General features: G+C 34.1%; 2 protein-coding genes across 2 annotated transcripts; one reads left to right on the forward strand and one right to left on the reverse strand.

Annotated features, from left to right (window-relative positions):
* Nucleotides 1–9299: 9299 nt before the first annotated feature.
* Nucleotides 9300–15668, reverse strand: LOC132189960 (uncharacterized). The gene is made up of 4 exons (XM_059604818.1): nucleotides 15402–15668; nucleotides 12399–12971; nucleotides 10181–10336; nucleotides 9300–9866 (listed from the first exon to the last, which is right to left on the reverse strand). The coding sequence occupies exons 2-4, from the start codon at nucleotides 12951–12953 to the stop codon at nucleotides 9516–9518; spliced, it is 1062 nt and encodes a 353-aa protein (XP_059460801.1). The 5' UTR covers nucleotides 12954–12971; nucleotides 15402–15668; the 3' UTR covers nucleotides 9300–9515.
* A 1037-nt stretch (nucleotides 15669–16705) lies between these two features.
* Nucleotides 16706–17527, forward strand: LOC132190761 (NAC domain-containing protein JA2-like). The gene is made up of 2 exons (XM_059605811.1): nucleotides 16706–17054; nucleotides 17496–17527. Exons 1-2 carry the CDS (start codon nucleotides 16706–16708, stop codon nucleotides 17525–17527), a joined length of 381 nt encoding a protein of 126 aa, XP_059461794.1.
* The last annotated feature ends 259 nt before the right edge of the window (nucleotides 17528–17786 follow it).

Here is a 17786-nt window from a genome sequence, read left to right on the forward strand (position 1 = left end):
GAATTACTGATCTTAGCCATATGCATTCCCGACTTGCTTCATGAATTGCAATAATCTCTGAGTGATTTGAAGAAGTAGCAACAAGTGTTTGCTTGACAGATCTCCATGAAATAGCAGTACTTCCACTTGTAAATAGATATCCTGTTTGAGATCTACCTTTATGCGGATCAGAAAGAAAACCCGCATCTGCATATCCAACTAATTGTGAATTTGAACCTTTTGAATAAAATAATCCCATGTCAGTTGTTCCACGAAGATAACGTAGAACATGTTTGACCCCATTCCAATGCCTTCGAGTTGGTGCAAAGCTGTATCTTGCTAGTAAATTAACTGAAAATGCTATATCAGGTCGTGTGCAATTTGCAAGATACATCAGAGCACCAATTGCACTAAGATATGGTACTTCAGGACCAAGAATTTCTTCGTCATCTTCTCGAGGGCGAAAAGGGTCTTTTTTCACATCAAGTGACCGAACAACCATTGGAGTGCTCAAAGGATGAGCTTTCTCCATGTAAAAGTGCTTCAGGACTTTTTCTGTGTATGTTGACTGATGAACAAGAATTCCATTTGGAAAATGTTCAATTTGTAAACCAAGGCAAAATTTTGTCTTTCCAAGATCTTTCATCTCAAACTCATTTTTTAAATAAGTGGCAGTTTTTATGAGCTCTTCTGGAGTCCCAACAAGATTTAAATCATCTACATAAACTGCAATGATAGCAAATCCGGATTCTGATTTCTTAATGAAAACGCATGGACAAATTGGATTATTCTCAAATCCTTCTTTCAATAGATATTCACTAAGACGATTGTACCACATGCGTCCAGATTGCTTTAACCCGTATAAAGATCTTTGTAGCTTGATAGAATAAATACTTCGAGATTTCGAATTATATGCTTCAGGCATTTTGTATCCTTCAGGGATTTTCATGTATATATCATTATCAAGTGATTCATATAAATATGTTGTAACCACATCCATTAAACGCATATCCAAACTTTCTGTAACTACCAAGCTAATCAAAAATCTAAATGTAATTGCATCCACTACAGGGGAATATGTTTCTTCATAATCAATACCAGGTTTCTGCAGGAAACCTTGTGCAACAAGTCTTGCTTTGTATCTCACAATTTCATTTTTCTCATTTCTTTTTCGTACAAATACACACTTGTGTCCAACAGGCGATACACCTTCAGGTGTTTGGACTACAGGTCCAAATACTTCACGTTTTGCTAGTGAATTCAATTCTGCCTGAATTGCTTCCTTCCACATTGGCCAATCATTTCTACGTCGACATTCTTCGACGGTTTGTGGTTCAATATCATCATTACTTCTGGTAATGTCAAATGCAACTTTAAATGAAAATATGTTGTCGACAACAATTTTGTTTCTATCCAATATTTCTCCTGTACTTATATAATTTATTGAGATCTCATTATTTTCAGGTACCTGTTCCTCTTCAGGAGGTAACTCTTCAGGAGATTCCTCTTCAAGAGGTTCCTCTTCGGGGATTCTTTTCCAGAAGAATTTTGTACAGAAAGTTTGGATGGATCAATTTTCATTGCCTGTTTTGTGGGTAAGGCCTCTTCAGGAGTGCCGATTTCATTTCCTTGTGCTTTTCTCTTTCGGGGAATCTTATCCTTTGCACCAATAGGTCTTCCACGCTTCAGGCGTGCCTTAGACTCATTTGCTGCTGTATTAATTGATTGTCCTACAGGGACTTCAATCTTCGCTGGAGTATTAGCAGCTGGAATGTGAGACTTAATTATTTTCTTGTTGTCAGTAAATGCATCCGGCAATTGATTTGCAATACTCTGCAAATGAATGATCTTCTGAACTTCTAGTTCACATTGATTTGTACGAGGATCAAAATGAGATAATGTCAAATTATTCCAAGTGATTTCTTGTCGTGCTTCTGGCAACGACTTTTCTCTCCCTAGTGATGGGAATATGTTTTCATCAAAATGACAATCTTCAAAACGTGCTTTAAAAATATCACCAGTTAAAGGCTCAAGGTATCTAATGATAGAAGGAGAATCAAAACCAACATAAATTCCAAGTCTACGTTGAGGTCCCATCTTAGTGCGTTGAGGTGGCGCAATTGGAACATACACAGCACAACCAAAAATACGAAAATGAAAAATATTTGGAGGTTGACCAAATGCAAGTTGCAAAGGGGAATATTTTTGGTATGCTGTTGGTCTGATCCGAACTAATGATGCAGCGTGTAATATTGCATGTCCCCAAGCAGAAACAGGTAATTTTGTTTTCATAAGCAAAGGTCGAGCAATTAACTGAAGTCGTTTAATAAATGATTCAGCTAAACCATTTTGAGTATGAGTATGAGCAACATGATGCTCAACATTAATTCCAATTGACATGCAATAATCATAAAATGCTTGTGATCTAAATTCACCCGCATTATCCATCCGAATAGATTGAATTGGATAATCGGGAAATTGTGCTCGTAATCTAATTATTTGAGAAAGAAGTCTAGCAAATGCAACATTACGAGTAGAAAGCAAACACACATGTGACCACCTAGATGATGCATCTATTAAAACCATAAAATATCTAAATGGCCCACATGGAGGGTGAATCGGCCCACATATATCCCCTTGAATCCTTTGTAAAAATGATGGAGATTCAACAATTACCTTAGAAGGGGATGGTTTGATAACAAGTTTACCTTGAGAACATGCAGCACAAGGATAATCACTTGGTAAAAGAATCTTCTGGTTCTTTAAGGGATGCCCATGAGAGTTCTCAATTATTCGACGCATCATAATTGTTCCCTGGATGTCCAAGACGATCATGCCAAAGCATAAACATCTTTGGATTAGAGCACTTCTGGTGCATCACAACATGTGATTCAATTGTTCTTATTGTTGTATAATACAACCCGGAAGAGAAAGCAGGCAGTTTTTCCAATATGAGCTTCTGGCCCGAAATTGTTGAAGTAATATAAAGATATTCATCACTACCTTCATTAGTGGTTTCAACATGATAACCATTTAGACGAATATCCTTAAAACTGATTAAATTTCTTCTAGATTTAGAAGAATACAAAGCATCATCAATACAAAATTTTGTTCCTTTTGGCAATATGATATTCGCTCTTCCAGAGCCTTCGATTAGGTTTGATGAACCTGATATTGTATTGATACTAGCTTTGTTTAATATCAAGTATTGAAAATATTTCTTATCTCTAAGAATTGTGTGCGTTGTACAACTGTCTGCTAGACACAAATCTTCACCAATCATCTTGGAATTAATCATTCCATCAATATGATCCATACCTCTATATATAAACAAAATATATATTAAAATTTCATTAATAAAAAAGAAAATAACAAAATACAATTAAATTTGACAATGTAAACATACTGTAATTAAGACATAAAGAAAACATATTAATTGTTGTAGACATATTCATCACCAATCGAAAGATCAGTATTTGTGTTAGAGTCTACAAAGAAATCAGAAACATCAAGATGAGTGCTACCCTCTCCATTTAGAGCATCAAGAAAAATTGGAGAATCTTCAGGATTGCTGTGATTAGCAAAATTCATTTCAATCCCCTTTTCTTTTATGGAGGCTTGATATAGGTCCACCAGATGTTTAGGCGTACGACAGGTACGCGACCAATGTCCTTTCATACCACACCTGTAACATTTATCTTCATAGTTCTTTGTAGGTTTATTCTGTAAACCTTTGTTTTCATTTTGTTTCGCCTCAGTGTGGTTCCACTTCTGGTGGTATGGGGTATTTCTTTTATAGGAATTATGAGTACGTTCCCCTTGCCCTCTATAATTTTTTCTACCACGTCCACGTCCACGACCACGGTTTCCCTTATTACCATAAAATGAGGTTCCATTTGCTTAAGGAAATGGTGTAGAACCCGTTGGACGAGATTGATGATTTTTCATTAATAGCTCGTTGTTTTGCTTAGCCACTAGAAGACAAGATATCAGTTCTGAATATCTTGTGAAATTACGCTCTCGATATTGCTGCTGCAGGAGCACATTCGAGGCATGAAATGTGGTATATGTTTTTTCTAACATATCCACATCAGTGACTTTTTCTCCACACAATTTTAATTGTGAGCTGATTTTAAAGAGTGCAGAGTTATAGTCACTGACACTCTTAAAATCTTGCAACCTCAGGTGCATCCAATCATAGCGAGCTTTTGGGAGGATAACTGTCTTCTGGTGCTCGTATCTCTCCCTTAAATTATTCCACAAGGACAAGGGATCCTTTACCGTAAGGTACTCAATTTTTAATTCTTCATGCAGATGATGGCGAAGAAAAATCATTGCTTTAGCGCGATCCTGCTGGGATGCTTGATTATCTTCTTTAATAGTATTTCCAAGATTCATAGCTTCAAGATGGATCTCAGCATCAAGGATCCAAGATAAGTAATTTTTGCCAGAAACGTCAAGAGCGACAAACTCAAGTTTTGTAAGATTTGACATTATTTATACAAAAATATATCAAGAATTAAATAAATAAACATTATTTAAAATTAAGTGATATTATACGCAAACCAAAAATTTTCAAATATAAACTATAAAACATTATATTCATAGCATTAATATGATAATAGTTTAGTTCATATAAATCTCACATGGATATACAAATGTTAGAATGTTAATTAACAAAATAGATAATAAGGTTACTAAACGTTAAAGAAACTTACAATGAATTGAGAATAGCTCACGGATAGCTTTCGATGTTGAAGATCAAAAGAACACAACAATTGGCTAGAGCTTCGTGCTGATAACGTGTTGTAAAATCAAAAGAAATAACAAGACAAAATAAAGAGATTGCAATATGTGAAACTAGTTCTTCAAGAACTATGTATGATTCTTCTATATTATTGTGTGATTTACATACAACTCAATACTTCCTTTTATAGGCATGGAATCATAATGGGAGGTTAAGGAATATGAAATGGGGAATATGAAACAAAATGTTTAATCAATTTATTACATGAATGTTATAGGAATTCTAAAAGATGACATGAATGTGTAGAATTCCAAGAGATGGAACTAAATGGTCATCCACCAAATACATGAATGCATTCATAACAATTTTTTTTATGCTTTCAATTTTCAATTTTTAAAAAATACACTACCAAACGATACATTTTTTATAATTTGGTTTAAAATCTCATTTTTGTTTTGCGAAATCGCAATACCAAATGTACTAAAAAATGTTGTTTCAATTTCGACAGTTAGGTCCTTAAGTTTTTCTTTGACTTTAAATGTGTCAGTTTGTCAACCTATCATTCAATTAATTAACAGTATGTCACATCAAATTAATTAATTAATGCCACACGACTCTCGTTAAACATATCGTGTATCAACTGTACCAACCATGTGACATAGCAACTTCACATTACAAATATACCTTAAATATTAAAAAAAAAAAGTAGGGGAAACTTTACTTTGAACTCCTGAAGTACCACCTCTTTTAACATGCCTCCCTCAAACTTAAAAACCTTTCACTTTGGACTTCTGAACTTTCAATTTATATCATTTTGAACCCCCTTGGTCAATTTTTTCCCGTTAATGACAATAACATTTATATCCCTGAATCTTTTATAAAATTTCAAATTAAAAATTTTAAAAAAAAAATCACAAGATGACCCACGGTTGGGCCACCTTGTGACCTTTTTTTTTTTTTTTTCAAATTTTTCTTTTTTAATAAAAAGAAAATTGAATGGTAATTTTTTCTTTTTTAGAGTTTTAATGGAAAAAATTGACAAAGAGATTCAAAATAATAGAAATTGAAAGTTTAGAGGTTCAAAGTAAGATGTTTTGAAGTTTGAGAGGGGCATGTCAAAATAGATGGTAGTTTAGGGGTCCAAAGTGAAATTTTCCAAAAAAATTATTATTTTTTAAAGAACTTGTGTCGTATGGCACTTGCAGTTAGCACATGACATGCCAAATAAAAGTGACATTAATTAATTAATTGGTTTGATATGATCATTAATTAATTGAACTATAAATTAACGAAGAGGCCTATTCAAAATTAGAAAAAAAATAAAATAATTAATGACTTTAATTATTGAAATTGAAAATATAAAGTGAAATTAAATTAAAACTTGAGGACTGAATTTAAATTTTTTTTTCCTTTTGTTTTTAAATTAGGGTTGAAAATTGTAATGGTTTGTTTAAAGAAAAAAAAAGGGGGGAGGGAAATGCAAAATTAGTCTTTAACTGATTTACAAATGTGATATCAAAATGAACTCAAAGGTTCCTGATGTATGTTAAAACAACAATTTACTCATTACAGTCAAACTTCTTTCACTAATGTAAGAGCATTTTCAATGGAATAGCCAAATGTTATTTTTATCTAAAATGACTCTTCAAATGTTTAAAAAACTCCCTACAGTAGATTAGCTAAAAGAAAATGTAAAATAGATATTTAATTGGAATAGCTAAAAAAGAAGCTAAATGTAGCAGCATTTTTTAAGAGAGCTATTTTATTTTTCATTGTTTCTCACCTGTTTTATCTTTTTCCCAAATCTTTTCCTACTTTTTCTCTGCATGTCCTCTTTTTCCCAAAACGTTTCCCATTTTTCCTCTCACATGTTCTTTTTTTCCCAAAACTTTTATTACTTTTAAAAATATTTAAAAAAATATTTTAATAGAATAGATAGAAATATAGCTAATCGGATGTAGAGACATTTAAAAATGGCTTAGCTAAACTAGATAAAAGTGAGTTTTGAGAAGCCATTTTACATAAAAATATGGCTCATCCATTGGGAATGCTCTAACATATTCTGTTTTTTTTTTTTTTTTTGAAACATATCATACTCATTCATTGATAAAAGTTGTGAGCCTAAAGCTCTTACAAACAGAGCAAAAAGCTATGATGTAAATCATAGCCGAAGCTAAAGATACAGTCATCAACAACAGACCAAATCAACCAAAACACAGCATCCACTAACCTATGACTAAATATCAAGTTGAAAACTCAGATCTGCATCAAACAGACACTAATTTCGGAAGAGGCGAAAAACATTCTGTTAGTGTGACACTAATTTAAATAGGACAAGTATCACAATTTTATTGGCTCTAATGTTTCACGCTATCAGAATCTGCTAAGTTAGTGAACATAATTTTACTGTAGTGACGAAATTGTTTTTCTGCCGTACCTTAAAAATCTTTGAATTCATTTTAATACTATATGGAGTTAATTGCAGAACTGGTATTGAATTTTTTCAAAAAACAAAAGAAATAAATTGCTATCAACTACCACACGGCCCCACGCGCTTTATTAGTGTTTTCTTACTTCAGTATTTCAGTTGACTTTAAGCCCTCAATTTCTAATTCGATACATTTTGAACATGTGTTACAGCTAGCCTATTTGCAAAGTAAACCCTCTGTTATCAAATAAATAATTAAAAATATGATTATACTTTTTAGAATTTTACCCCATCACAAATTGCTTTACGAGTTTTTACATTGATCAGTTAACTTCATTCAATTTTACCCCTATAACAAATAAAACATTCTGACTATTTTTTCGTCGATTGTCTAACAGAATTGATGGAAATTTTTAATAATACCCTTGAAAGAAAAGAAAAAAAAAATTACCAATTTTTATTTTTTTAAACAAGGAGAAATATATATATATATATATATATATATATATAAAAAAAACAATTGGCCACCCTCTTGTCTAGAAGGCCCTCGGTAGCCACCATTCTCACGCCTGAGGAAGTGGAGGAGGCTTTCATCTCTAGAGATACTCTTCATTTCATTTGAAATGAAGAACAGTCATTGTATGGTTACAATTTAACGTTGTTACATTTATTGGTGCAAGTAATGCCACATCATTTAAATCATTAAATAGCGTACTAACATATTTGTCACGTGACATCATCTATACCATTGAATACAATAATATTAAACTATAATCACGAAATGACTTAAATGAAGAGGATCATCTTTCCTCTTAGCGAGGAAGTGGACTTGAGGGGATCTCTTGTACTTTCCCATAGCCATAGGAGATACCAGTATCTAAGCTCCGATGGATATGTTGTGTAGAATAGTACGAAAGGAGATTAGCATTCATTTTATTTTTCCTTTTTTAAAAGATACAGCATAAGTAAAGGACTGATATCAAATAAGCATGTTCAAGGAGCAAGACCTAAGAGGTCTTGATTTGTCAGGTCATCCGTACGCCATCAAATACATAGAACGTTAGAATCAAATGAAATGGTGCAAGAGTTTATATAAATTTAAATATAGTATAAGATTTTCTATCAAATCTTATAACCCATTGAGAATAAGATATTTAAATGAAATATATATAAATGGAAGAGAAAGAGAGTTTTTAACTTGAAAGTCACTTCTATTAAAATGTGGTGCAAAACCTTTTTTTTAAGCTTTCAATAGAAATTCAACACATCAAATAAAAATACAAAATACAATAAAAATGAAAATACAGTATCTTTAATTGTTTTTAACTTGAAAGTCACTTCTATTAAAATGTGGTGCAAAACCTTTTTTTACAGCTTTCAATAGAAATTCAACACATCAAATAAAAATACAAAATACAATAAAAATAAAAATACAGTATCTTTAATTCAAATCAATCTCATAGACTTCTTCATTCATTCTAACCCAACACCCACCACCAAACCCCTCACCCACCTCCAAACCCCCAAAACTAGAGTCTCCAAAACCAACCAAGACGGTGACTCTAATAGTTTTGTCGACGAGTATTTTGTCTAAGGTATTTTGTTAAAAGAAAAAAAATTATTTAATGTGAAAGGTTATATTATTTTTTAGTGTTTTAAGCTCAAGTGTCTACTTCCTATTGGAGGGTGCAATTTACAATTTTCTGTTAGTTAGCATACACTATTTGTCTCATAAACTTGAACTCCCCCAACCCCAACCCCCCCGCCCCTAACCCCAACAAAAAAAAACACTGTTACACATCTACTCTAACAATGCATTGAAATACCTTTGAGCTATAACAAAGTAAGCGTATTGGTATAAGATCAACAATATTATATTAACAACACTTTCATGTGACTATTATCGAGTATGAAACTTGGATAGCGATCTCCAACATTTTCTACCCAAATTGCTAGTAATTTAAGCAATAAATGTGAGAAAGCTAATATGAGACCCACATGTCCTAGTAAATTTTGGACTACCAATCCATCTGCTTGAGCAGATGAGCCTCATGAGGACTCACATTTGCAGGAGATCCGAATCCATGAAACATAGGCACCTAGAGTTGTAAAGAAATAACCAGGTTACCACTAAAGAGACGCAAATAGTGCTAAAACGCTAATCTCAACCCAAAGCCAGTTCGACTCCAGTATAGTATACCCAATAATCATTACAAATAAAATACATTGCAACACAACATACAATCCCTGGGTTGTCTGAGAAGAGAACCTAGGGATTGTCCATCCGAATTCTTCAACACCAAGAATTTGGAGCGATTGTACCACTCAGACTATTTTCTTGCAAATGGAACATAGAGTCACTCAAACCTGAGAAGAGACACCATCATTCATGTTTGAAGGCTCATTTTTCTCCCTCCAGATTGCATGTACTTCATCGGTCCGAAACCGCTGGGTGAATGTTGATTCCTCCAGCGGAGTCAATGTACCGTGAGCATAAGCAAGGAGACCGGTATATGCAATCATTGCCCCATTATCAACGCAATACCTGTCATCAGTAGCAAACAACCTTCCACCGCGCTCAGAGCACATTATTCTCATCATCTCCTGCAAGCGTTCATTGCAGCCAACACCACCAACAATAAGAATATCTTTCTTGTCGCAGTGCGCCATTGCCCGTTCTGTAATCTCCACAAGCATTGCAAACAATGTTTCCTGCAACGTATTATAATATTACACATAAATTATGTCTGAATTAATATACAAAATGATTTTTTTGGGGGGGGGAAAATAAAAGAGAAAAGGAAATCTGCGAGGCCCTCGTACAAAGGAATTATACAAAAGTTCCTCTCACAGAGGGTGAGTTAGCTCTTTTGAAGGACAAGCATTGAAACAAAGAACTAACATACATGATGATAACACTCCTAATGATTGATATATGAAGAATAACCAATTTGAAAAACGAATTAATTTGACTCTATGTTTTTTTGTTGTCATCAAATATGTAAATGATCCTAAATGAAACTTACTTGCAAGGAGTAACACAAGTCTGCAGGGGTGCACTCATTATTTTTTAGCTTCTCTACAGCAGTGGCTTCAATATAGCTCAATATTCCACTGAAAGATACATCCATCCCTTTGACAACATAAGGAATGTCTATAAACGTTTCTCCTTTCTTTGCAAGCTGGTGAAGAGAAACATGATATCAGAGGCATGTCAAGATAGTAGCATTTTCATCACATTATTGAAGCACTGAGCAGAAATCAGCAACAACAGCTCTGGTAATTAAAAAAAAAAAAAATCCTTAAAACAAAAAGAGATGTGATAGAACATAATATGAAACAGCACAGCAAGTACAGCACATCCTAACCTTATCTCAACTTTAAACCTAAACCAAACCCAACCACAAAGCCTCAATGAACCTGCTGCCAGAGATTCCAGCAACTTAAATCCAACTCTCGTGCAACTTTTAAGCTATCAGGAATCAATTTTTCCGCACTGCTTTCAACCATAAACCCTCTAATTTTCTACCATATAACATAAAGCCTCTTTCCCCAATTTTTGCCCCAATTTCTAGGAAACTTCTGTTTGCTATCCCTGCGCTAGTTCCACACCTTCCCTTGGAAGCAATTATTAGCACTGTGTCACATAATCTCCTACGGGACCAGTATGCGCACCAAAGAAAGAAAGTTAGCACTGAGTCTACTTCCTCTCGTTGACCACCCTGAAAACTTGGGGGCACCAGTAGATAACCCCTGCAAACAAATCAAAAATACCTCACTATTGAGGCCTCCTTATGCTCCATAATATTAACAGAATAAGGAACGCAAAACTCAATTGGACTTTCCAAACCAAATATCATACAAGAAAAAAAACTCACCTGCCATTCCCCACTATAGATAGATGAATAAAGGTTTAGTATAAGTATTTACAGCATTGGAATGACCTCTTCCTGAGTGAACCCCATTAAGACTATGAACCACTTCTATTCCGATCAACCTCCCAAACACCACACTTCACTCCCACTACCTCTTCAAAGTCAAAAGATCTCCATTTCATTTTTCAAACACCGAGGACCCAAAAAAATAATAATTAAAGGCACTAACCCCTAGACTCTTTGCTTGAAGGAGAAAATTCCACATCCCAATCCAGGAAGTTGTATCAGAACTCTTCCTATTAAATGTCCCTAAAAATATTCTTTTTGAAGAGAACATAATTTTTTTTTTTAAGCGCCTCACCACTGAGATTGGTATAATAGTGACATGAAGTACGCAGCCAAACCACGGTACACTTGAACTTTTGACAAGTACTCCTTTATTTACTCAATCAACAAAAAATAAAGCAATTTTTTTTTTTTTTTTTTCAGGTAAGTTTAATGGTGAAAGTTTTTGCAGAAAATGTGGTTTAATTTAAATATATTCCTCAAGTCAGGTTTAAAGAGCGTACAAGTACCTCACTCTTGACCCAAAAGTGAAGGGGAAAAGGACAAAATTCACCAAGCAAATGACATGCCCTTGAACTATCCTCCATTTATTGAATATTATTATTAAACAAAAGATTAAATGTGAATCAATTTATCGGGTATATGCAAATCAGGGCATGGCAGGTTTAAAAAAGCTCAAGTCCTTTTGAGTCAAAAAATAGAACAGTACACAGCTTAAACAAAGACGCCAATGAAAGATACAATGCTAACAGAAGTCATCATCTTAAACTAACGTGCTTCATGGATAAACTTGCCAATAGAAAAAAAAAAAAAAAAAAAATCATAATCCAAGTGATTAGCAGGCAAAACTATGGCTTCTACAGTGACTCCAGTACATGGTCGAATGAGTAGCAACAAAAAGGTTATGACTATTATGTAATAAAGTCACCAAAGGTTATCCTCAAAGAAGAATAAGAGAAACTCTATAAATAGATTGTCAGATTGTCAAAAGAAATACAGGAAACCATGAATCATCAAAGTTTTGACTCTTCTCCTATGAAAGCACAAAGCCAGAAGTCAAGGCTTACAAAGTAAATAAACTGTTTTGTTTTTTTTTTTGGGTAATCAATTGTTATTCTAGCTAAACCAATTTGAACTTTAAAATTCCAAACGTGACAAAGAAATCACTCAAGTTGCATGCACATATCCTCCAGAAATTACAATATCTTGAACAACCTAGGCGAGAGGAGTTGAGTAGAGTATATTATATATAATGATCAGCCTAAGCAGCTAACAAAACAATAAGCACAATGTACTGTCATACCTGCTCAATGTTATATCCAGGGCTTGGATCATTGGAGAGTGTTAACACTCTAGCAAATCGATCCAAGCAATTTCCAACAGCAATATCAATAGTTTCCCCAAAGATCCGGTACCGTCCTTCACTATATGCAATTACCTGAGTATTCCCACCACTAACATACAACACAACAGGATCATCTGCCCCAGTCACAATCCTTCCCATCTCAATATGTGCCACACAGTGATTAACAGCAATAATTGGCTTCTTCCAAAGCTGCGAAAGAATCCGAACAACAACAGCAGAAACTTGTAGTGGGGCTCCCATGCCAGGACCCTTGGTGTAACAGAGGCAATCAATTTCATCCGGAGTTATTTGGGCAGTCTTCAAAGCAGATTTGATAAGGGGAAGAATGTGTAGGAGATGGTGTTGGGCAGTTTCCCGGGGAAGGAATCCTTGGCCAGGAGGGGTAATGTAGGTGTGGCGTGGATTCGATAGAATGGTGCCATCTAATGTTACAACCCCAACACCAATCTTGTTGGCTGAACCCTCAAACCCTAGGGCTATCATCTTCTTCATTTTTTATACAAAGTAGACCTGCAGTTCAATTCCTCAACCCAAAAGGGTAAATATCTTCAACTAGCAAATTTGATTGAGAAACAAACAGAAATTTACACATGGAAAGAACTCTCATAACCAAAACATTCCATACCAACAAACGTCAAAGATCACAACAAACAGTTATTACAGCAAATTATCCAATCTTCGTCGATTAACATCAAAGCAGTTTTTTTTTTCTTTTTTGATGAATAAGCAACTTCATTAACAAACAAACCAAGAACACACAAGTAGAAAAACCTTGAGAGATTGATCTAATGTCCCTAAAAGTGCCTATAGCAATTCTGTCAATTGCCAAGGTTTTTCTACTTGCTCATCAAATTCTGTCAACTGCCACTTTATCCTCGCCTCTCTCAAGAGAAGTCTTGGAATGAAGTTCATTTTCTTTTTTCTTTTCAAGCCTATTTAAGTTCTTACTATTTATATGCTTTTTATAGTTCACACTGCTTATACAATAATATTTTGAATTATACATTAGGTAAGTGGAAAAGTTACTCATTATGGCTGCCTAAATGGACAAAGAGGGTGAAGTTGAATCTTTGTATACACATATTCCAAATGATGAAGATTTTTTGGAGCAAGATTGCCCTCAAATAGGTTTGACTTTTCATCTTTTGTTTGAGTTATAATTTTGCTTTGACACACCAAGATGGCTTTTAACTTTGTATCCCTTTTTGATAGATGTGGAGAAGAAGTTGAAGAACCAAATGTCTTAAGGATCACTTGTTCGGATGAAGAGTTGGATGGGGATGAAAGTTCGAATGAAGAGTTGGATGGAGATGAAAAATTTGAAGAAACAGAGATCATCGGTAGGAATGAAAAAGTTGAAGAACCAGTTGTGTCAATGACTTTTAATTCACATGAAGAAGTTATTTCATATTATAAGGCGTATGCTATGTAAGTTGGTTTTGCTGTATTAAAAAGAGTTATTAAGAAGAATGTAGATGGTAATCCATATTACATGGTCCTGACATGCATGCGTGATGGCAAAGTAAGAAACAGCAGAAGTACGGGTACAAAGACCAAATTAGCAACTAATAGAACGAAGTGTAATGCTAGGATTTGTGCGAATTTATGGGATGAGGGAACGTGGTATTTGAGTAAAGTGATGTTTGAGCATAACCATCCTGTAAGCCCAAAAAAAATAAGGTTTCATAGATTTTATAAGAATATGAATTATGCTGCGAAAAAAAGGCTTGATCTTAATGATAAGGCTGGAATACGTTTGAATAAGAATTTTAACTCATTGGTTGTTGAAATGGGGGGGTTTGAGAATGTTCCCTTTAATGAGAAAGATTGTCGGAATTTTATTAACAAGGCAAGAGAGCTTCGGCTTGGCAAAGGAGGTGGTCAGGCCCTTTGTGATTATTTCGTAAGAATGCGAGAATTGAATGATAGATTCTATTATATGGTATGGATTTCAATATATAAGTGAGTAGATTAAGTACAACATACATAATCAAGTTTAACTATCAAGAGTTGCAAAAAATTTAGAGAGTGAACTATTTACTTCAGATGCTATAGAAAGATGTAAAAGCAGGGAATCCAACTTCATCATACTATCATCAAGCACTATATATGTAGCAAATCTGAAATATAACCATAACAAGCTCTTAATGAGATTATTTATACAGCAGTACAGTGTTGATGCAACTATTACTACTAATCAAGTGTTTTGTACATATAACCATTACTGGTTGTTGATAAATAGAAAAAACTAGGATAACTCACTACAGAAGTATACCATTACTGGTGTAACTGAAGGACATATTGTGAAATTCTTTAGTAAGTTTATCAATTTAAATGATAAAACAGGTCTATCCTTGGAACAATGAACAGTGCGATAAGTCTAAAAATTTGATTTGAACAGAGCAATGAGGGCTTTGGATGTTAAATCAGACCTCATACATCTTCTAGTGCAGATACTAAATGGCCATTTGGACACCAATTGCATGCAAAATAATCAATCCCATTACCATTCATATGAAAAATCCAAGCAAGTAATATGAAATAAACAGTTTCATTTACAAGAAGATGGCAGTGCAAGAACAGAAATTCTTCAAAGAACAGAAATCTAAACCCTAAATACACAAAAATATAAACCCTAAATCTAAACTCTAAATACACTAAAGCCCTATTATGTTCGAAATTCTTCAAAGGTCTATTCTTCAATGCTTCGAAATTTCACCATGAAATTCAAACCAAAAACTATTTTTCTAGGGCAAGAACAAACACAGCCTCAACCAGCGAAAAAAGAAATAAAAACCCTTACCCAATAATGTTCAAAAAACAGCAGCCAATAGTGTTCAAAAATCTGAACACACAGAAATCTAATACACTATTCTAGCAGGCAATAGTGTTCAAAAAGCCCTAGATTTTGCACGTGGAGGAGAGAGAGGGATTACTTACCGCCGGTCGAGGAGAGAGAGAGAGCCTTCGGCTTCGCCGGAGTGAGAGAGACAGGAGCTTCGCCGGTGGCCGTAGACGTCGCCGGAGTGAGAGAGACAGAGACGGAACCTTGCGCCGGAGTGAGAGAGACAGGAGCGACGTACGGACAGCTTCGCCGGTGGCCGAAGAACTCGCCGGAGGAGAAAGAGGATGAGCGCGGGAGGGAGAGCGATGGACTGAGAGACGATTTTTGGATTCTGAAAGGGGAAAATACGACGTGTATGGTTTAAAATTCAAACCTTTTTTTTTTAATAAAGAAAAATTGACACGTAGAAGGATAGTTAGTGATCGTTTCTATTGTGACCTTAACATTTTTCTTTAGAAAAGGAATTGTTTGGTTGTATTAAAAAGTTCATATTTTGACCATATAAATCATCAGCAGCCTCATTTTAATTCTTTATTGTTTTAAATCATTTAATTTTAAAATCAAAATTAAAATTAAAAAAAAAAAGAGAAAGGGGTGGCCGGATTTTGATTTTAAAATTAAATGACTTTAAACAATAAAAAATTAAAAGAGAAATGCTTCAATCTAATTAATAAAAAATATACATTTTACCCGTAAAAGTTTATGCCACATTATTTTTTTGTGGAAAGAAAAAAGACAAAATAAAAAGAAGATGATGTGCATAGCATCTTGTCACATGAACTTTTGTGGGAAAATGATAAAGGTACAACTTAAATCTAACTTTGGCCCAACTTTTCTCTTAAGTTTTTTTTAAAAAAACTACTAGTTGAGGAGAGAGAGCCTTAAACTAGAGAGAGAAAGAGAAATTTGGTTAAGAGAAATGCTAGAATCTAATAAAAACTCTATATTTTGCTCATAAAAATCCACATGGCAAGATGCCACATATCTTTTTTTTTTTTTTTAGGAGAAAAAAAAGACAAAACGAAAAGAAGATGATATGATATCTTGCCACATGGACTTTTATGGGCAAGAGTTTTTATTAAATTCTAGCATATCTCAAATTAAAATCGTACTGCCACCTAAGATTTATATGGCCCAAACATATACTTTTTAATGTAATCAAGCAATATTTATCGAGGTTTTATTAGATTATAGCATATCTTTTTAGTGTTTGATTGAAACTCTAATGCCCTTTGAAACTTGTATAAATACATTGATCCTCGCCTATTTTAACATCAATGTGATCTGAAAGTAATCCCCACCCTTGTATAAATACTGACGTCAACGTGATCCCCAGCCTCAAGTCTTCCAGCATCACCACCAGCGGAGCCTTGTTTTTGATTTGAAATTAAGCGTTGAAATGGGATTTGAAACGATGCCAGTAGGATTTCGATTTCACCCAACTATTGAAGAGATTTTTATGTTTCTTCGAATGAAGGTGAAGGGAGAGGCGTTGCCTCATGACGAGGTGGGTGAGTTCGATATCTATGGGAATAGGGAACCATGGATTATATTCGATCCGACGGTGAAAAAACAATTCTTCGTCTTTACAAAGTTGAAGAAGAAGAGCAAGTCAAGGAGGGATAGAGTTGTTGGATGCAGCACTTGGAAGAACGAACACACTCAAGAAGTTCGTGATCCTAAAAACAACAAACTCATTGGAATCAAGAAATCTTTTGTCTTCAAATATACAAAGAACAAGGCCAAAGGTACTAACCGCAATGGCCACTGGATCATGAAAGAGTTTTCTCTTCGAGACTACTCAAAGGTGGAAGATGTAAGTATATACATATATAATCCCAATCTCTCGTGTTGTTTTTACTTAGAATTTTCTTTTCCTTTAAATTTGAAATTCTCAAATTTATAAATCTCAGGGTTCTTAGAGTCTAAAATAAGTCATGTTTTAGCATTTAATAAGGAAGTTATTAAACCTATGCTTCTATCTTCCTCATTAAATTTCAGTCAAGATTTATGAATTTGATAATAGAGAATTTTAGGGGATCTCAATCCGTTTTTATTTGGTTTATATAGTTGGTTTGTTATATTTAATTTATATATATATATATATATATTTTTGTGTGTATATCTTGCATGAAACAATGGCAAGTGATTGTTCTTCTGTTCATTAATGAAGCTGTGTGTATTTGTAGGAGGATCAGAGGATGTTGTTGCCAAAGGTTAGATCCTATATATACTCTCTTTTATCTTTGGCTTTTTTTATTTTTTACCTAGGCCATAATCTTCTTATCAACCAATAGATAACATATCATATATACACAGAGTGTACTACACAAAGTTCTGGGGTACTACCCTCGAGAAGTTTTGTAAGATGGATTGATCTATTGAAACAACTGTATATGCATATAGTTCATTGTCTCTTGTTTTTAGATAAGCAATTACATATCAAAGAGTGGGAAAAGATCAAAATGTTACATAGGTGC

This window comes from Corylus avellana, chromosome ca8 (assembly GCF_901000735.1).
Source record: "Corylus avellana chromosome ca8, CavTom2PMs-1.0".
In the NCBI taxonomy this organism is placed as follows: Eukaryota; Viridiplantae; Streptophyta; class Magnoliopsida; order Fagales; family Betulaceae; genus Corylus; species Corylus avellana.